This window comes from Sporothrix brasiliensis (assembly GCF_000820605.1).
Source record: "Sporothrix brasiliensis 5110 chromosome Unknown Cont19, whole genome shotgun sequence".
Classification (NCBI taxonomy): domain Eukaryota; kingdom Fungi; phylum Ascomycota; class Sordariomycetes; order Ophiostomatales; family Ophiostomataceae; genus Sporothrix; species Sporothrix brasiliensis.
In genome coordinates, this window is record NW_024467138.1 from 1,052,083 (window position 1) to 1,072,816 (window position 20,734).

At 54.7% G+C, this 20,734-nt stretch overlaps 6 protein-coding genes across 6 annotated transcripts; 3 read left to right on the forward strand and 3 right to left on the reverse strand.

The window, feature by feature from the left end:
• Positions 1 to 878: 878 nt before the first annotated feature.
• On the forward strand, positions 879 to 3,235 carry SPBR_00257 (developmental regulator flbA; the record flags this gene model as incomplete). Its single annotated transcript, XM_040758576.1, has 2 exons — positions 879 to 1,688; positions 1,772 to 3,235. 2 exons carry the CDS (start codon positions 879 to 881, stop codon positions 3,233 to 3,235), a joined length of 2,274 nt encoding a protein of 757 aa, XP_040618117.1.
• Positions 3,236 to 4,480: 1,245 nt separating this feature from the next.
• On the reverse strand, positions 4,481 to 6,622 carry SPBR_00312 (uncharacterized protein; the record flags this gene model as incomplete). Its single annotated transcript, XM_040758631.1, has 1 exon — positions 4,481 to 6,622. One exon carries the CDS (start codon positions 6,620 to 6,622, stop codon positions 4,481 to 4,483), a length of 2,142 nt encoding a protein of 713 aa, XP_040618118.1.
• A 1,948-nt stretch (positions 6,623 to 8,570) lies between these two features.
• Positions 8,571 to 9,958, reverse strand: SPBR_00624 (parafibromin; the record flags this gene model as incomplete). The annotated part of the gene is made up of 2 exons (XM_040758943.1): positions 8,571 to 9,251; positions 9,359 to 9,958. The coding sequence occupies 2 exons, from the start codon at positions 9,956 to 9,958 to the stop codon at positions 8,571 to 8,573; spliced, it is 1,281 nt and encodes a 426-aa protein (XP_040618119.1).
• Positions 9,959 to 10,784: 826 nt separating this feature from the next.
• On the reverse strand, positions 10,785 to 12,296 carry SPBR_00547 (essential nuclear protein 1; the record flags this gene model as incomplete). Its single annotated transcript, XM_040758866.1, has 1 exon — positions 10,785 to 12,296. The coding sequence occupies one exon, from the start codon at positions 12,294 to 12,296 to the stop codon at positions 10,785 to 10,787; it is 1,512 nt and encodes a 503-aa protein (XP_040618120.1).
• A 494-nt stretch (positions 12,297 to 12,790) lies between these two features.
• Positions 12,791 to 14,024, forward strand: SPBR_00707 (uncharacterized protein; the record flags this gene model as incomplete). Its single annotated transcript, XM_040759026.1, has 3 exons — positions 12,791 to 12,811; positions 12,897 to 13,160; positions 13,218 to 14,024. 3 exons carry the CDS (start codon positions 12,791 to 12,793, stop codon positions 14,022 to 14,024), a joined length of 1,092 nt encoding a protein of 363 aa, XP_040618121.1.
• A 4,683-nt stretch (positions 14,025 to 18,707) lies between these two features.
• SPBR_00398 (MFS transporter, PHS family, inorganic phosphate transporter) lies at positions 18,708 to 20,574 on the forward strand (the record flags this gene model as incomplete). The annotated part of the gene is made up of 3 exons (XM_040758717.1): positions 18,708 to 19,088; positions 19,176 to 19,354; positions 19,407 to 20,574. The coding sequence occupies 3 exons, from the start codon at positions 18,708 to 18,710 to the stop codon at positions 20,572 to 20,574; spliced, it is 1,728 nt and encodes a 575-aa protein (XP_040618122.1).
• Between the last annotated feature and the right edge of the window lie 160 nt (positions 20,575 to 20,734).

A 20,734-nucleotide genomic window follows, 5' to 3' on the forward strand; every position in this document is an offset into this window, starting at 1 on the left:
ATGGCAAACGAAGCTAGTCAAGCCGCTTCTTTCCTAGCGTGCTTTCCCCTTTCACGACTTTATTTGCACACAAAGCCACGCAGAAGTACCAGTACCTCACACGGTACAAGGGTGGCCATGCACCTGTTCCACACTTGCCATTCACCCACTGGCCATTACCCCCCATTTGCACCATTTGCACCCAAATGTACAAAGTATCTATCTTACCCAATGCGCTCTGCGTTATGTCGTACCCCGTCCACTGCGATCCAAATGTGCGCCTGCACATGGCGGAGACGTTGCCAACTGCCAGACCCAGCGTCGTCAAACTTAAACCAGTGTTGCAGAATGTGGTTCTTGCAGACTCTCCACCACGTCGCGCGCATTCCTCCCCGATTTAGTTCACTAGCGTCTTAGTGCTGTCCAGACGCTTGGAGCCGCTCGCACTTTCTCACGACAGTCTTGTCGTGGTCCTCGCGACCTCGCCGCCGCACCAGGTTCTGTCTAATTACCTTGCCAGGCGGAAGGCGCTACGGAACGCGACTACGCTGCACTATTTCCTTCCCAAACCGCCTTCTTTTCCACCTTTTCGTTCCATGCCTTCCTTCCACATTGTTCCACCCCCCTTTCGGTCCTGCTTCTTTCCCCTTTCTTCGTCTTTCTTCTCATCCTCATCTCGTCAGTATTCATTATTGTTTTGTTTTCTTTTACTAGTCAACCCCACCTCGTCGCCTCCCCCTGGTCCTCATCCACTTCGTCCCGCCCTTCTCACACACTTCTTTGTCGTTTCTCTCACTTCTCGCTCGTTTTGCCTTCTCCTTGCTTTTCACATTAATTCCACTTTCACTGACGCTTTGCCGCCTTCTTGTTTCTTCCTCTTCCCCCTTCTCTTTTAATAGATGGCCGCCGTGTCTCATCCATCCCGTTCTGAACCTCTCTCTACCGACAACACCACAAGCACTATCAGCGATACTGCGCCGAGCAAGTTTGCTAGTGAACGAGAAGCCCACAGAGACCTCACGTCCAAGTACCGCTATTCCACGGCGTCCAACTTCACCGTCCCGCAGACTGCGCCCGAAAGCAGAGGCGCCGAAAGCGACATCGCGTCTCTCGCAGCCAACCCAAACGTGGGTGTCACAGCTTCTGCTTCGGGATACCGCCCTCACCACTCCAGCTCCCCGTCCATCGTTTCCGTGCAACCTGGTCCTTCCTCAAAGTCGCCGCGCTCCGGCTCCCTGCTTGCGTTTGCTACGGCCGCCATTGACCGGACCCAAACTGCCTTATCCACGGCCGAGCAAAAGATCCGCCCGAGACAGTCGAACGGCCGTCTCTCTGTTGGCGCCGATTCATCTGGTGTTCCTCAGTTCCCTACCTACTACTCGTTGGAACGGTCGCCAACCAACGCATCTGCGTCTACGGCATCTACACCGCAGTCTGGTAGTCAAAACAACGACCACAAGAGCGAAACCCGTCCGCCTCCGACTGTCCTCACCGCGACCAGCAGTGACGACGTATCCCAGTCGGCACCGCTTTCCGGTAAACCTTCGGATCATCTCCAGCACAAGCTCTCTCAGTCCTACGCCAAGCCATACGACCAGGCAGACCCTACTCTCCCGCTCCCCATCCGTCTCCCCAGAACCGACAACAAGATGCATCAAACATCCTCGCGCCTGTTGCGCATGACCGACGACGACCGGCCGTTTACAAAAGTAGGCAACAGACTCATTGTCGATTCCGCCCGGACTCAATTAGCTAATCATATGCTGACAAAAAAAACCCTCTCCGTTTATAGGACTTTAAAGATTTGTTTGCGACACTGATTGTTAGCTTGCTGCCATTGTCGGCGCATCGTGTTCGCCTTACCAAGGTCGAGCACACATTCCTGTCCGAAGATGCCATCAACAACCTCGGCTCGCTCAAGTTCTCACAGTCCAATCGAATGCCCGACCCCAAAGACCCGACCCGCATCGTAACCACCACCACCACCACCACCTTCTCCATGGCCAAGGACATGGCCCGCTCCATATGCCAACGCTTCCTCGAGGCCCGCTTTATTGAGTCTGCCGACGGCAAGTACCAGCAAGTCTACACGATGAAGGGATCCGTGTGGCAGTTGACGCCAAAAGGCATTTCCATTCTCGACCGTTTCTGCTCGCGCAACGGTATTCAGCAGAAGCAGGTCGGCGAGCTGATTGGTCACTCCACAGCGCAAATCGTTATCCTCGAGCGCGACAGCCAAACCGACAAGCTCGTGAGCGACCGCGGCACAATCGAGGTCATCTTCCGCCGCTTCATCGGCGTGAATGGCCTTAATGTCAAACAGAGCGTCAACGCTGCCGACTCCGACTCTCTCAGTGACTATCGTGACGGTATGACCGGCGTCAAGATTGCGAGCGAACGCAAGGTGTCGGGCAAGACGTTCAAGGACACCTTCTCCGGCAAGGCTGCCGTTGATTGGCTTATGGACTGCTGCACGACCGTCGACCGCCGTGAGGCCAGCGAGATCGCCTCGTTGTTTTCTGAGTACGGCCTTATCGAGGCCGTCCAGCACGACCGCATCTTCCAGAGCCAAGTTCCTGGCTCCCACCTCTTCCAGCCCACCAAGAACGCCATCTTCCAGCTGACGACCAAAGGCCGCGACCTGTTCAACGGCACTATCTCACGCGGCCGCTCTTCCGAAAGTGACGGCGGGACCGCCCCACGGCCTGGCATTGCCCGTGACTCGAACACCCAGCGCCTGGACAAGATCCTCAACGATGCCGCCCTGCGCCTGCTGTTCCGCGAGAACCTGCGTGAGACCCACTGCGAGGAGAATCTGTCCTTCTACCTGGACGTTGATGACTTTGTCCGCAGCTGCCGCCAGTCGATTCGTCTGGCACAAAAGAGCCCCGGTACGACGTCGATGGATGGCATTAAGGAGATAATGGCTCAGGCGTATGGTATCTACAACGCGTTCCTGGCGCCCGGTTCGCCCTGCGAGCTCAACATTGACCATCAGCTGCGCAACAACCTTGCCACCCGCATGACCAAGGCCGTCGGCCAGGATACCGCCATGATCGACACCCTACACGAAGTGACAACCCTATTCGAGGACGCGCAGAACGCTGTATTTAAGTTGATGGCCAGCGACTCCGTTCCAAAGTTCCTGCGCCACCCCAAGTATGAACACACGCTGCGCAACTACGACTTTGACGCCATCGTCATTGGCGGCAACCGCATGCCCGAACGGAGCCAGAGCCGCTCGAACCGCAAATAAGTGTTTTTTTTTTTTTTTCTTGTCAAAAAAAAAAAAAACCATTACCTTACGTCCGTCCCTACGACCTCATGAGATAGCGATCATGTTGCTTTCGTCATCTCTCTTCTTTTCAACACAAATTATACCCTCGACCGTTCGTCCGTCGTTTCTCCAACTATCGTCCGATGCTGTTTCTGACGAGCAGCTTCAGTTTGTCAATTCTGGCCAACAATTTTCGTTCCATTGCTTTCTTACATCCACCCTTTAATTCGATCTGCATATACATGGTTTACCTATCCTGCTTTCGTTATATTTCTTTCTTTCTTTCTTTTTTTTTTTTTTTGGCCGCATAGACATGTTTTTATAAGTCTTTCATTCTTATTTCTTTTTTCTTGCGGTTACCCTACTTGGAGGGCTGGTTTCTATCTTTTCATCATCTCATTTCCCTCTTAATATCTCTGTGGCGTTTAACGGAAATATCCAGCATATAAAGGGGCGTAGGGAAGGAAAGGGGGCATTTGCTTCAAAGGAAGGGGAAGCAGTTGGTTCGAGAAGATGACGGAAAGGGTGGGCGGGTGATTCGCGGGTGGTGGAAAAGGATCTAGACAAAAATTCTAAGGATTGGCTCCTCTATGTCAAGTTTCGTGTCTGCATTCTTGTGCCACTCTTCTGCTCCATCCCTCTACGACTTGGTTATGATTCTTTCGTCCCCCTGACCCGCTTCATCTTGAAAATTTAGCGTGTACAATTGGGCCAAGTCGCCGGTTTGACAGGCGGAGAAACAAACACGCCGCTTGACAAGTACACAGCTGCCTGTTACCTATCTAGTCAGCGTTGATTTTATTTTGATCTATGTTTCAGAATTCGGGTTTGGAAGTAAAGCGGTTCTCAAGGAGATAGGGCCATCATGAACACATTTGCTACAATATCCAAACCAAAAACAATATAAAATTCTCGAATGAATCTGACTGGACCAAAAAGCCTTTGCTTATGAGCCTCGTACAAGTGTCTCCAGATACCTCGTACAATGCTACGTCTCTATGCCTTTCCTCCTGGACGGGGTATATTGAGGTTTCCAAATTCCACATTGTGCCAACACCCTTTTTCCCCGCGCTGATGCACCAAACACCAAAAATAAAAATGAATAAATAAAAAACTCAGAACCGAGAAAGAACGGAAAGAAAAGCCAAACACAAGAACTAGAAAGAAAAAAGAAACAAAGAAACAAGGAAAAGACAGCAGCACCATTCATTACGGCCTTGAGATTTAGTCTAGATCAACGGCAAGGAAGCGTCTCCGCTGCTGCCAGTCGAACAGTGTTGACTTGTCCTCGTTGGACGTGGCAGCTGCCCCCGCGTCCATATCGGCAAAGACCGTTGGCGAGTAGGGCCCCTTCTGGTTCGGGCCACGGGCGTCCGAGGCCAGAATGGGCGAGTCGACGTAAACGTCTTCGTAGTCGTCCTCGTTGTACACGTAGGGGTTCATGGCGGGATAGTCGACTGTTTGGCCCGGGCGAGTATGCGTCTCCGTAGGAAGGGTAGGAAGGGTAGGAAGGGTAGGAATGGCACTCTTCTCTGCCAGTTGGAGCGGAGCGAGCATCTGAGCAGCCGTTGTCGGCGCCGGTGTCGCGGTCGGCAGTGTTGGCACCATCTGGTCTGTGGAGACGCGCCGCTGGCCGCCGATGCGGAGCGGCCGCGGGCACAGACTCAGGTCGTGGAATGGGATGTCAGAAGCAGCGCCAGACGCAACGGAGCTGGCACCGCCGCCGAAAGCGAGACTGGTGGCGTCGCTCCCGGTGCTCCTCCGGCGCGGCTCGCTGGTGGCGACCTCGCGAGCACTGAAGACGAGCGGCGGCAGGAGCTGCTGGTACAGCGAGTGTCGCTGCTCCTTGTCAGCATACAGGCCGCCACGGCCGGGGTCATCGTTGTCTTTCACAGTGCTAATCTTGGGCAGTTGCATCTGCAGGCGGGTGAGAGGGCTAGCATTCATTTTGAAGCGATCGTATGGCATGGGAGAATGGCTCGACGGCAAGGACGAATTTGGTGACGAGGCCGGGGTAGAGGCGGCGGTGTCGGCAGCCGATGCCGTTGACGAAGACGCTGTCGAGGCGCTCTTTGGCACAGTGGAGACCGACAAGGGCGGCGACGATGACAGAGACGTCGGATCGACGGGTAGGTGGTCGTCTGTGGTGGCACCGTTCATCTGCGGGAAGAAAGGATGGAGGAAACGCTGGTGCTCCTGGTTTTGTTGCTGGCTCTGCAGCTGTGCCTCACGCGTCAGTTGCTGTGAGGAGGAGGGCGGGCCCACGGCAAGGGAAGCAGGGACGCTCTTGCGAGAGACCACAAATGGCAGCTGTGACGGCGCCGGAGTCGGTACTGGTGCTGCTGCAGGTGCAGGTGCAGGTGCTGGCGCTAGAAACGGGGCCGGCGTCGGGGCTGCGGTAACGTTTGAGTACGATTGGGTGTACTGGTGCTGGCGGTGAGGTTGTTGCTGCCGCTGCTGCTGCTCATGTCGTTGATATTGCTCCAGTTGCTGTGGCGTCGGATATTGGCGAAGATGGAGTGGCTGCTGTTGCGTCTGGGTCTGGGTCTGGGTCTGGGTCTGCGTCTGTCCCTGTGGTTCTGTCTGTAAGGCCGCCTGATTTTGAGCAGGAGGCTGGTGACTTGCCGAATACACCCGGTATGGAGTCGGACGCTGGGCGTGCAATGGTGAGGCCATGGACACTGGGCGTGGTTTGTCGTCGGATATGGCGGGCACGCTGGCAATGGGTTTGCTGCTGTCGCTGCCACTGGCCAAGGTCGGCGACGTATTGGACAGGTTGGTTTTGAGTTTCTCGACGACGCCCTCATGCGACTTCTTGAGCGTCTTCTTGACAAACCCGGCCATCAGGCGGTTGCAGCGCAGGTCGACATCCTCGCGAAGGTACAGGCCGGTGGAGGGTGCGCCAAGAGAAGCGAGTCCCAGCTCCAGGGGCTGCTTGGGCTCGCCAGGCTCTGTGCCGCCAATTGTCCAGCGATCGCGGATGTCGACGCCGAGCGGGGCGCGGCAGTGTGTCTGCAGGCCATCAGGCAGTGGGTGGAAGGCGCAGGTGTAGGAAACATTGCCAGGCTTGGTCTTGGCGGATGTGGTCTCGGCGGATGCTGGCGAAGAGGCCGACCATGGCATGACGACGGTATCGGTAAGCTGGTACCACGTGCAGTGGGCCTCGTCTGCATCGGCCTCGGGCGGTGGTGGGATCCGGTAACGGTCTATGATCAAGGGGTTGATGTCAATCATGGTCTCGTAGTCGTGCAGAAAGTCGACGGCGGCTGCTCGGCTGACATTTAGCGGGAGCGGTGTGATGGACGTGAAGACGGTTCGTTTCGACAATGGAGCCGAGAGGCGGTTGGTAGATGTAGGCGATTTCATCGTGGGAGGAGGAGGGAGGGAGAATATAGTATATGTGAGACGAGCAAAACTAAACACAAAAAAGTCGTGCAAAATGGGGCGACGATGTTGAAGGTGAGTTGGGATATTAGAAAGATAAAAACAGAAAAGAATAAGGAAGCAAAATAATCACGGACGAAATTGCGAGAAGTGTCAGACAAAGGCGACCAACACACGAGGATGAGAAAACAAGAAAATGGGTCCGCGGAAACTAGTCAACGCAGCCGGGCGAGTGTGGCCCTCTTCTCATTTCGAGTTGCAAGGCGATCAAAGTGTGGTACAATATGGAGCGCAGGCGAACGGGGAAATGCATGAGTGATGATATAAATAAAGAGTGTGTAAGCCGGGCACCTGGGGGCCGTTGGCTCTATGGTCTGGCTGGGGAAGCCCAGGTTCCCTTCCATTCCGTCTTGGCGTTTTGTTTGTTGTGCCCATGTCCACATTTGGATTGCCTCGGTCGTTTTTCCGTGTATGTTGTGTATTTTTTCGTCTTTCGTTTTCTTTTCCTTGTTGATTCGTATTTCTCGTCATCGATGGCCACATCCGTCCAATGTTTGCAGACTCGCCTCCACCCTCGCTTAGACAGGGAAGAAAGGACCACGAAGAGCAGCTAAAATAAAATAAAATAAAAATACTTTGGAAGCCTCTTGGAATACTTCAGAAGATGTCGTACTGTCGGTTATCTCGACAGCCATTAACCAAAGGTTGCTGCTTACTTGTTGGCTTGGATGGCATCCATTGCCACTGCACTCTGCTGTTAGTACACTAGCACATACAGTCACGTACTTACAGTGGCTGACGATCGCAGGAGAAAAGCCCAAATACGAGGCATAACCTAACCATTTGCACACAAGATACGACGTAAAAGGGGGAAATTGGATCCAAGAGGCCAAAATGGCCGAAATGAGGGAACAAGCGACTGGGGAGGCGAACAAGGAAAGAAGGCTGCTGACGAGCGACAATACCTTCCAGACTAGTCGACAAAAAGGGCGCTTGTGAGCTGTTGCCCAAAATAGCAATTATCAGCAGCTAAAAAGTGAAAAAGGTAGGCGCGCGGGTGGAGTCGCATTGCGCGCCTGCCGCCCGTCGCCCATGCGGCCAGGAAGGCGCAGCCCGACCATCAGTAAGGCTGTGTCTCAGCCTCTTCCGCTGTCCCTTCAGAATGCTCTTTCCATTTCGTCTCAGCCCCGGTCAGTGGCGTTCGAAGGAACGATATATCTTCACAGTTATGGAAGGCGACACATCATACGAGATCTTATAAGCCACTCCGATTCTACACGTCAACGCGTCGGCCATACACCTCGGCCGTAGCCACAATGGCATCTCATCTAGCATCGCTTTGAGTTGCTGTGCAAAATGCCCGTGAAGGCTGAAAAGAAGAAGACTCGTTTAAAGCGAAATTGTCCAAAGAACTAGACAAATTTCGCCCGGGATCATGAAAAGCACAAACACTGTTGTTGTAAACGTCACATAACGGGCCTTAATCATCTTTGCCATCATCGCTTTGCCCCTCTTGTCCATGTCACGGACCCCGCTGAGCTTATCAACCGCACACTGCAAAGTATGTACGGAGTCGGAGGTAGGAACCGGAGACGGACACGGGGTCGATGAAAGGTACCAGAATGCGGCAGCAATATGCTGGCGTGGGCTGCAATAATCGAGGCACAGAACGGCACATGTCTCTCTGTGAAATGTCATGTACTTTCTATGCAAAAACGAATAAAGACAAACAGTTGAAATGTTACATACATCGATTCATTTGCGCAACATGAAAACAAAATCAATTGTCATAAATCAAGCCAAAATCTGAAAGAAAAGCAAACCGCCATGTGACTCCATCCCTTTTTTTCCGTCGAAACAATACGCAACATGCACCAAAGCAAAGTCATCCGTTCAAAAATACAGAAAAATAGAGTGCCCTCCATCCAACCTAAACCAGCGTCGCGCCCGAGTCTCGCGTCCAGCCCTTTTGCCGCATGTTATGCTCAATCGCCTTCCAGATCGACTCAGACACCTCACGATCACGCCAACGGTTGACGTCCGCGCCTGGTAGATTGGGATCGGTGTACTTGTCAATGGCGCAGTTGAGCACGCGGTGGCCCCAGTCACGAACGCCCGCGGGAACGGGCTCGCCGCGCCAGCCGACGTAGATGCCTTGGACGTGCTTGAAGAGCTCGGTCGGCGTCGTCCACTTGTAGCTCTTGAACTGCCAGGCCTGGCCGGTTGTGAAGACGGCAACGACGCGGTTCCAGTACTCGGGCTTGAAGTGCTCGGGGCCTTCCACGAGGATGAAGCGCAGAGCGCGCGCCGGGTCGATGTCCTTCATCGTGCGGGTCAAGTGCAGCATGGTGGCCGTGGAGCTGTTGTCGGCGGGGGTGTAACGGCCGGACTCCAAAAAGGACTTGATGTTGGACATGCGCAGCAGGCTGGACGCCGAGGGCGACAGCAGAATGATGGGATCCGGCCGCCGCGTGGGGCCGCTCTTGGGGTTGAGCGGCAGTGCAGCGCCGGGCAGCTTCTTGGCGGCATCGAGGGCACCCACAGGTGCGGCGCCACCCTGCTGCTTGCGCGACATGAATGGCACGGCCAGCTTTCTCACGTGCGAGAAGTCCTAGAAAGGCGGGGGATGTTAGCGATTCTCCTGTGTTGTGCAGACATGGTTATCTAGGCGCCAGAGGAGCGTGGCGTGGGGAGGTGGAGAAAGGAGACACGGCGTACCGTTGGCTTGATACCGCGCAGGACCGTATTGTGGTCGCCCGTGCGCCGCTCGCCGCTGTAGATGACCGCCAGGCGCGGGTCGATGAGCGCGCCTCGGCCCGCCCGCGACACTGTTGCCGCAGCGCCGGCATCCGTCCGGGCACCGGGCGCTGCACCCGCAGCGCCAGCCACACCTGCACCGCCTACGGCCTTGATGTACTCGCTCTCCTCACTCGCGCCCTCGAGCCACGTGATAAGATCCAGGCGTTCGACAAACGCAAACTTGTGCACCGTTGCCGTCGACCCGACCGTCGCGAGCTCTTCATTGAGGCGCGTGGCCGCCGCATTGTACTCGTGAATGGCCACCTCACGATTGAGCCACGCAAAGTAGATGGACCGCAGGTCGACGGGCACGTCATTGGACACAAAGCGCGTGGGGGCATCGATAGGTACAGCCGTGCGGTCGCCAGCGGCCGCGCCTTCACCGAATTGCAGGAAGCGGGCCTGGGGCAAAGGCGTGGTGGGCGCGTCGCTGGCATCGGTGGCCGTGGGCACGACAGGCGAGCCAGCGGCAATCGCTTGCCGCAGGAAAAGTAACGGATCAATTTCGGCGGTGGCCATTGTGAGGATGGAGGGTGATGCGAAGTCCGATGAAGACGACGTCGCGTCGTCGGAAAAGGGAGGAAAGGGGGACGAAGGTGGCCCGCAGGCCGGACGCTCGCTAGCGAAGGCGCAAGATCGGATCGAGAATCAACAAAGAGTCAGTTGACTGTCGCGAGGACGTAGATGACCGCGTGAACAAGGTTGTGCCGCGGCGGTTCGTGGAGAGTATTTGAGCTTGACGATGCATCGTGCAACGAAAGCTGTCGTTTGCGCAGGGAGGTCGAGAAAATAGCGTGGCTGTTATCGATAAGATGGTCCACTTTTATCGTTTGCTGCTTTCGGACAACAATAGAAAAGGCATCCAACAATGCGCTCTTCAAGTACTCAAGCATGGAGCAAGTGAACTCTCTACGTTTTTCAAAGTCGACAGACTATTTTCTTGGTGATTAAAGAGTGATATACATATAAGAATTTGTAGAAATAAAGTGGTTGTGTCAAAACTTGTACTTTTAGATAATTAAATCTTGACTATTTTTATTAGAATCACGTTAAAAGCAATCCACAATATCCAAAATTTTCATATTGTCTTTAATGATTTGTATGACTTTCAAATAAACCAATTAAAAACACACACACAAACGAGAATAGCTAAAATGGATTGAATATATCCATATAAATCATATTTGTCTAGGAACGAAAAATGAATGCCCAACGCCGAGTCCCAAACTTTTTAGAAAATCATGTCTTCTCATTATGTACCCTTGGGTCAGGAGCCAAGGTTAAAAGAACACCCAAAGACTACCGGAAAACCTCGACTCGACAGAACCAAACCAAGGGCCCGCCCTCATGCATCGATCAGCATCGTGTCGTCGCCGTCAAAATCGGCGCCCTGCGCCGGCATGGGAATGCCACGACCACGACCGGCCAGCAGCTCGCGTCGGATCTCGGGGCCAATAGCGGCGTGACCATGGGTCAGCAGCAGGTCCAACAGGGCCTCACGCTGGTCCTCGGTGATGGAGTCGTGGTAGCGCTGGGCAAACAGCAGGAAACTCTGGTGCCAGACGACGGGCGGGACGGCAGAGGCGCGGGCCCGCAGGAAATGAATAACGAGGGCGTCGACGACCTGGTAGGGCAGGGCATAGCGCTTGTCCAGCAGGGCCTTGATGAAGACACTGATGGCAGACTGGCCCTCGGAGTCGGGCGAGATCTCGGCGGCAATGTCGCACAGGCCCTTGAGGGCGGCACTGGAGTGCAGCACGGGGATGGAGGTGCGCACGAGGGCGGCGCTGACGATCTGGGCCTCGCGCAGCGTCGTGGTGCCCGAGAGCACGAGGGGGAACAGGAAGCCCTTGAAGAAGGCGGCCGGGCGGAACAGCGATTTCTTGAGGGCGGCAAAGAGGTGCACGTTGAGCTTCTTGGTCTCGCGAATGTCGTCGCGCACCCGGTCGAGGATCACCATTTCCATGAAGCGGCGGCCGACCTCGGCCTTGGCGCTCACAAAGATTTTCGTCATCTCGTAGCAGGCATTGGGGGACCACCCCTCGGGCTGCGCAATCTCGAGCAGCGTCTCCCACTGTGGCACCGTCGGGAGGATCTTGAGCGGCTTGGGCAGCTTGCCAGATGTCCAGCGCGACAACAGGAGGCCGCACTTGCTGTACACCTCGACGACCTTGGGGTTGATGTCGATCTCGCCGTCGTCCTCGCCAAACGCGCCGTGGCCAGCGGGCACGAACTCCATGTTTGAGCCGTCGCCCCGCTGGCCGGCCTCGTGCTCGGCAATCTTGGCCAGGATAATGTCGGCCAGGTTGCGGCTGCCCGCGGCCGTCGTCTCTTCCGTTACATCGCCGTCTTCTTGCGTCTTCGTCTTGTCCGAAATGTGCAGGTCCAGCCCGCTGCTCAATAATGGGTCGTCGTCTCGGTGGCCCCCGACAATCTTGTCGAACGCCGCCAGGTCTTCCGGCTCCAGGTCGCCCTCGCCGCCGTCGTCCAACGCCGTCTTGTCCTCGTCCTCCCAAACGTCGTCGTCGCCAAAGGCGCCGCCGCTTTCAGGCTGCTCGTCGATCTCGGCATCCTCCTCGTCGCCCGGAAATCGTGAGCCAAAGGCAAACGCGTCGGCCTTTTGTGCCCGTGTTGCTGCCTCCTCGTCGCCCTCTGTTGCGAGCTCGCGGCCCAGCTGCAAAATGCGCTTAGATGCCTTGGAGTCCACGAAGCCCGGGCCGTCCTCATCATCACTGCCTGCGTGGGCGCCGCCGCGCTTTGGTGCTTTTTGCTTCAGCAGGCCACGGGCGAGCAAGTCTTCGTCGAGCGGATTGTGGCGGCGGGCCTGGCGCGCGGCCGGCGACACCGCTTTCGGCATGATGTGGAAGTTTGTCAAAGGTACGTTCAGGTGGGGGTTATCGGTCTCTTCCTAAAAACTGGTGCCGAATGCATCAATGTCGAGCAGCAAGTAATATTTGATATTTCAAATTGCCTACTTGGCAGCGAAATTTTGGCGGGACAAATTTGGGCGGTGATGTTGAGGCACCGCAGTGGGCAAGAAAAAAATGCACGCTAAAAAGCCTTATCGATAACAGCGACGACACTCGACCTCCTAAAGACTTTTGCCCCGCCACAGCGACGCCACAGCACCTGTTTTAAAGGTGCGTCATTGCCCCTCCGGCCCAAAAAGTCTGCTTTGGCCCTGTGAATAGCTTCATCTACGCTGAGAGCACTGTGTTCCAAACTACACGTTTTTATACCCTCGCATTTCGCGCTCTCGTCACCCTCCAAATTTTGATTCAATTTTTTTTGATAATCACACAACTGTTCTCGATTGTTTAATATTGACCAAGGTCACTGATTTCTGCCACTATGCCGACGGAGCTGGAGGAGGTGAGTTTGCCATCTTTGACGGGCGTGGATCTTTGTTTGGATCTCCGACTTGTCGTCACATCAGAAAAAATGCTAACAGGGCCAGCTCGTGAGCTTTATCGGCCACGAAAACCCACAAATAAGACTGCTTGCTACCGAGAACCTCGTGGCTTACTCAACGTCACAGCCTTCCATCTTCAAAGTCAACAACCTCGAGCCGATTAGCGAGCTGAAGATTCTGGTGGCAGATCACCCCAAAATCGCAGAACATGCGCTCACAATCCTCATCAACCTGACGGGCGATGCCGACATTTTAGCAGATGTGGCTTCAGACGACAAGTTCCTGGAGTTGTTGTTCTTCTTGCTAATAGTATGTTTGCGGCCCGAGCGAAACACGGCCGGACTTTGCTAACGGATGCATTTTTAGAACAAAGAAGAGGCCAATGCCAACCTATTGGCAATGCTGCTGGCCAATCTGGCCAAGTGGGACGGCCTCAAGTCCATCCTCGACCGAAAACAGGACGCGCCAGAGGGCCTCGGCTCCGACGACCGTGTCATCAACCAGGTCATGGACCTTTTTGTCAAGGGCGCCGACGGCAGCTACAACAAGCACGCCGACTACGATTACTTGGCCTACTTCTTCGCTGACCTCGCCAAACACGCCGAGATCCGCCAATACTTTGTCAAGCGCCAGCCCTACGACGACGTGATTCCCTTAACAAAGATCCGCGTCTTTACCGAGCACAAGTCAGACGTGCGCCGCAAGGGCGTTGCCAGCACGATCAAGAACGTCGCCTTTGACATTCCCTCGCACCCGGCCATGTTGGACGAGGACGACATCAACATCCTGCCGTACCTCTTGCTGCCCCTCGCCGGCAACGAGAGCTACGATGAGGACGAGATGCTCGACATGCTGCCGGACCTGCAGCTGCTGCCACCTGACAAGCAGCGCGATCCAGACGCTACCATCTTGCAGACGCACGTCGAGACCTTGACGATCTTGACGACGACGCGACCCGGTCGCGAGATGATGCGTGCCGTCAAAGTGTACCCGTTGATCCGCGAGACACATTTACGCGTAGACAATGAGGATTTGCGTGACGCATGCGACCGGCTGGTGCAAGTGCTGGCACGGGACGAGGCGCCTGACGAAAAGGATGACGCCGCAAGTCCCAAGGCGCGCATCACAGAGGTTGAAGACGAGGACGAGGACGAGCGAATAGTCGAGGTATAGAAAGTGGCGGGTGATAAAAAGACGAGCGAAAAAAGAAACAAAAAGCTCAAGCAAGTCGAAAGACATAAAAGACGCGTGGCCTACACAAAATGAGATTTGATTTTCGTTTTAGAAAGATTGTCAGCGGTGATCACGCCAAAAAAGCCACCACGACTTTGCAACGTAGCAACAAAGACGCATGTTGGCTCGCGCTCACCACATTCTGCACACAACCTGGATCGAAGTGAGCTCGCAATGGAAGCAAAGTCAGACGATTGATGACCGAGAATGTGTGGAAAGCACACGACTCGAATGCAGCATGCAACAATGGTCCCAGGCACTTGGCAGACCGGACAGACAAATAAACCGGGGTACCTCGAGTACGGAATGTGTCGCGCAATGTCGAACCGTCGTCTGTCGTAAGCGTTACCGACGACGTTCGCGGGATAAATTCAAGCCAAGCCACAGCGGGTACAAGTGTACATACTTTGGAGGGCATTTCATATCGGCACACCCACGAGCCATGCTTTCATAGTGCCACGACGCTTCCCAGATGGGACGAGTGAAGATTTTCGTTTGGCTTCCCGTGACCCAGAGCCTCACTCGAGTTTGTTTAGCGATGGCCAAGAGATGGAGGAGAGGTGCGTTCTGCTACGTCCTTTACGGATAGAAGTAATATTTGGCATACGACGTATTCCAATCGTATCGGGGAAACAGCGAGGACATCGAACAACCACGATAACCTAAGGCCAAGGGACTTGGGCGACAGAACAATAATGAAGCGATCATGTACACGCCCTCATCTATTTACCCCCACACAGATACCCACGCGTATACCTACGGCAATGGCTCCATCGCCAAGAAATTGTACGATATATTCCATACGACGTACAGAGCAGAAACGAGAAGCGCGGGGTGAGGGGGGTGAGATAGGGTAGTCTGACCTGAGGATACTCCATCCAAGAGTCTGCACGCTATTTTCAACGAAGAGGCCAGGCCAAGACATGCCACCTGGGAACATTCTTGAAGAGCGACACCGTCTAGCCAAGTGCGACACAATCAAGCTTCGCCGTTACTGTTGACGGGGCGGCGGACAAGACCCGTTGCGGCATGGCATGATCGCGACTAGGGAATTTCAAACTTTCCAGAACTTTGTCCAAGACACCATGCCAAGACGTAGCCGAGGGTGGCCGTTCTTCAACAAACTCCATGCTGCCTTAAGAGCTTCCAAGACCGACCTTTCGAGACACGGACGACACACCGTCGCAAAAGTCTCCCCAAAGGCTACTCTGAAGTCTTCGAAAGGCTGCCTCAACATTTCTGCAGGTATTTCTTTTTTTGCGGCTCGCGTGTGGCGTTCGTTAACATGCTGGAGGACGGGCGTCTAGAACGGTCGGTGGCAAGCTGAGTTGAGCTTGTCAGCCGGCCCATCGAAGGGAAGGGTCGGAGGTGTGCGAAGTATTACCTAGCCAGAACGAAAGAAATGAAGATTTCCCAGAAGAAAGGAAATGGATATGTGGGGAAGGCGAACCCAGGGCCGTCAGTCTCATAAAAAAGTAAGGAAACGTGCGGGAGGGTGGTGTCGGATGGCAAGAGGACGGGCATGACGACCACGATGGCTAAGGTAAAGCAAGTTGAAGCTAACGGATCAAACATAGAGCAGGGATACAAAAACATGGAAAGTGGAAATGAGAAGCAAAAGTCGTGGCACAAAGAGAGAAACAAAGAAAGAAGATGGAGGACAATAGCAGAACAATGAAAAGTAGAGAAACAAAAAATGGAAAATATACCACGCCAGAAAGGAAAGACATAGCCGGGATGATGGTGTTCCCAGATAAGCCAAAAGCAATATTCCAAAAAGGACAAAATATAAAATGAGAATAAACTCATTTTTATCAATGCGAATTCACCATCTTCATTTTGGGAACGACGACTGTTCTGCCAGCCAAAAGTAACATCACGACCGAGATGGCTTGTAGGTAACGAAGAGACCACATAAAATAAAAGACGAACAAACTTCAATAGAATTGCTCCGTACGACGTAGGGCTCACAAAAGGGTAATAAGATACGATACGCGTCCGCTCCTTTTGTATTGCCAAGACTTGCAATCCAGAACCAGAGGCCAAAGCTGCCGAAGACGAAAAGTCACAAAAGTTGAGCACGAGAGCAGCTCGTGGATGAATTCGACGGTGTCGTTGGCCAGAGCTGACCAGGGACGCCAGTGGAGTTGGGGGGGGGATTATCTGGAGTTAAAAAAAGGCCCATCGACGTAGAACGGACACGCTAGGAAAACCTACACAGTTCTAGACCCATAGAGGTGTGGGTGTCGGCGACCTTTGGGGAGGTCGACGACCCAGAAATGGGGGAAGGGTCGCCAGGGCACGTTTGTGGCGTACGACGTTAGGGAACGACGACTCGGGTGACCGAGGGCACGCACTTGATGCGTCTGGCCATTGCCTCGGAGGGTGCGCTTGTTTTGGCTTTGCCTGCTGGCTACAAAGATATGCCTTTTTCGTAAAGCTGCACTATTGATGTTGGACGTTCAAAGTGGGCCCGCACTCGAAAAGGCTGAGGTGCCGGGCAACCAATAAGAGGATAGATCTACGAAACGTGCCTTCTCAAGCAACTGCAATTCACCAGATCTAAGGTACCCGCTCCACCCGGATGGCCCGTGCCCGGCCCCTGCTAACACTGGAGGTTACGGGAATGCTGTAAGATGATTGGCCAGACGGGAACACCCTGAGGAAACAGGAGGGAAATCGCGACCGACCAACTCGACGGTTGACTGCCTCATTTAGGGCCCGCCGAAAATGAGCGTCTTTTCTTATTTTAGTGGAATCTGAGGCCTGGCACGCGATGGATACCTCTGCCCCGTTGCCACGAGCTGGATTGGGCATGGTGAGTAGCGAGAAGAAGGGAGCCGTCGCGAAGGATGCCATAGCTTCAAAGATAACCATTGTAGCGACATACTATGTATGCTATCGAGTCTAGATCCAGCGACTTTTAATTCAAGTTGTGCCCTATTCTGACATGGACTGGAGATGTTGCCAAGTCGGGAAGGGGCGCCGGCGGTCGAGGGCGAAATCGACAGGTGAACGGGGCGAGGGGCGAGAACAACAAAGGAACAAAAAACATTCCAAAACATCATGGGAAACCCTAATTGGCAACGGGGACGACGGAGACAGCGACAGCAGAGGAGCCAAGGCGATCAAGAGTCAGGATGCAAAAGCGTAGGCTGGCGAGCGTCTCAAGCAAGGCTTTTCGGAGCCTTCTAGGCTCCCTTGCCTGGCAGACCTGTGACTGATCCAGATTGCTCCAGCAAACCTTCGTCGTGCTTGCCGTCACGTTTTGTGGCTGTGAGGGGTGCTGGCAGTGACTGATTCTGCCCTGGGATCCTTGGGGTGCTTGCTCAGTCGCCATAGGCCGCTGTGAGCAGCAATCGGTCACTGAAAGAAGAGAACCGACGCCTTGGGATCGTTCACAAGAAAGGCGCAGCTTGGAAACTATGAAGCACGGCATCCATTTAGATCAGCAGTAGCCTGCAAAAAGTCGAACTTGCAACCAGGTCTAGACGACGTCAGAGTAGAATAATGTCCCTACATGATGGCGCCGATGGCGATGTCAGGCGACGACCGTACGGACGAGAGGGGTGTAAGTAGATGTAAGATACAATGTGCTGTGGTGCCCAGCGATATTCCAGATCATCCAGTTGGGGTGCACCGTCGTCCCAGGTTGCCTGTCTATCGTGCGGCTGTTGCTGCTGCATACTGCTCCTGCGGCACTTCTCGCTGGTCACGCATGTGCCTGTCCATGTTCGGTGTAATTTCAATGGAGAGTCCAATGGCGAGCTTCCGCAGTGATTCCATGGTGAATTACGCGTTGCATAAACGCAGCATCAAGTATTGTGAGCAGCGACACTGCGGCTTGACTGCGTTGACTGGTTGACTGGTTGACTTCCTCAAACCAGTCACCGAGCTTGGCAACCACCCCCTCCCACTCGCGAGCCTCTTTTTCTTGTTGACACGCCCCCTCCCCTTTCTCTCACAGCTCAATCCCTGCAGACAACCAGGCAAGGCACCCTGTCATAATCACGAGCCTGCATAGTACGTTATGAAGGTTGGGGCGAATTTCGTTACACCTGCAGGAGGGGACGCTATGCGTGGGTGAGTGGGCCTATCTTTATTCTTCACAAAGTCTATTTTCTCTCGGTGGTCATGTTTTGCAGTGGCTCTTATTGCTCCTGCTTCTTTCCTCTTTGGGCTCGGTTTACAAGTCAATTGTGGGTACCGTTTTACGTTTCCTTTCCTTTTTCTTTCCATTTTGTCTCTTTTTTCGCGTCTCGTCCCTGCTCTCGTGAGGCTTTGCGTCGTGCCGGTACCTCGTGTCAACCTTGAAGCCTGGATCTGGACCCTGCCAGACTTGTCCCCCCCTCCCCATCATGCGACTTTGTTCTGTGCATCTTCCTTTTGGTATAAGACGTTGACCATCGTCTTCCTTTCCTCACATTCCACCCCCTGCTTCTTTTCGTTATTTCGTTTCTCTCTTCCTTGCCCGTTCTTTCCAAGGCCGCTTTCTTCACGAATCCCGTCCATCCACTCTGGCACATCTGTGTTTGCGTGTGTGTTGACTGCCTCTTCTTCTTTCTTCTCTTCACTCATTTATTTCTTTTCTTATTTTCACTGCCCCCTCTTCATCGCAACGCAATGGCCGACTACGAGGCCCAGGCTCCGGCCGTTTCGGGCGCCCCCGCCCAGAAGACATCTGGCGGCAACGCCGCCTACCACAACTTCCACAACGACTTTATCCACGTCCAGGACCCCAACGAGCGCCGCCGTCTCGCCCTGGCCGAGATCGACAAGGCCCCCTTCGGCTGGTACCATGTGCGCGCCATCGTTGTTGCCGGTGTCGGTTTCTTCACGGATTCGTACGACATTTTCGCCGTCTCGCTGCTCACCATCATGCTGGGTATCGTCTACTTCCCGGGCGTCGGCGTCATGCCCAACAAGTCGGATACCGCCATCAAGCTGGCCACCTCGGCCGGTACTGTCGTTGGTCAGCTGGGTTTCGGTACTGCTGCTGATTTGGTACGCTCCACTCCGAGATCCTTGCCTCTTTTTTGACTCTCTTGTGGCTCGCTGCGATCTATTTTGACCACTACTAACAATGCACAGCTCGGTCGTAAGCGCATGTACGGTCTGGAGCTGATTGTCATCATCTTCGCCACGCTCGCCCAGGCCCTTTCGTCCGGCTCGCCCTCTGTCGACATCATCGGCGTGATTATCTTCTGGCGTGTGCTGATGGGCATCGGTATCGGTGGTGACTACCCCCTGTCGTCCATCATTACTTCAGAGTGAGTTGTGATTGTATTCGCACGAGGACTCTGAACGTCGCTAACAGTTCAGGTTCGCTACTACCAAGTGGAGAGGTGCCATGATGGGCGCTGTCTTCGCCATGCAGGGCCTGGGCCAGCTCACGGCTGCCTTCGTCATGCTGTTTGTCACTCTCGGCTTCAAGGAGTCGCTCAGCACCTCCACCAAGGTCGCCAACTGCACGGGCGTCTGCGCCCTGGCCGTCGACAAGATGTGGCGCACCCTGATCGGCTTCGGCGCCGTCCCCGGCTGCATTGCCCTCTACTACCGGCTGACCATCCCCGAGACGCCCCGCTACACTTTTGACGTTGCCCGCGACGTCGAGAAGGCCGACGAGGACGTCAAGACGTACATCAGCGGCCGCCACGGCGAGGGTGTCGTCGACGAGGTCGCCCGCGCCGCCGCCCACAAGGTTACCGCCGAGAAGCTGGACGTCGGCAAGGCCAGCTGGCGTGACTTCTTCAGCCACTACTCGCAGCTGAAGAACGCCAAGGTCCTTGCCGGCACTGCTCTGTCGTGGTGCTTCCTCGACATTGCCTACTACGGCCTGTCCCTGAACAACGCCACCATCCTGGGCACCATTGGCTACTCCACCTCGGGCACCCACTCCACCTATGAGTACCTCTACAACACCGCCATTGGCAACCTGATTATTGTCCTGGCTGGCGCCGTGCCTGGCTACTGGTTCGCCGTTGCTACCATTGACACGGTCGGCCGCAAGCCCCTGCAGCTCGGTGGCTTCGCCATCCTGACCGTCCTGTTCATTGGCATGGGCTTCGGCTACAAGCACCTGTCCTCGGGCGGCCTGCTGGCCATCTACGTCCTGGCCCAGTTCTTCTTCAACTTCGGCCCCAACACCACCACGTTCATCGTGCCCGGCGAGTGCTTCCCCACTCGCTACCGTTCTACGTCGCACGGTATCTCGGCCGCTTCTGGCAAGATCGGCTCCATCATCGGCCAGGGTGCCATTGCTCCCCTGCGCACCCGTGGCGCCACGTCCACCAACACGGCCCCTTGGCTCGACCACGTCCTGGAGATCTACGCCCTCTTTATGCTTCTGGGCTGCTTCTCTACTCTGCTGATTCCGGAGACCAAGCGCAAGACGCTCGAGGAGCTGTCGGGCGAGGACCAGGACTACATCCCGGGCCCCAGCCCTGCCCTTGAGGGCGGCAACGGCGTCTTCGTCGAGAACAAGCAGTAAAAGGATTCTGGTGGAGAGCAGACGAGGCGGAGGGATCAGATGACTAGTACCAAAGAAAAATAAAGGCAGAAAAAAAACAGACACGAATATGAGAAACCACATGTAAATTTGCTTTTTACCTCCTTTCAGCTATACACGGTCAATTTTTCTGTTTTTTTTG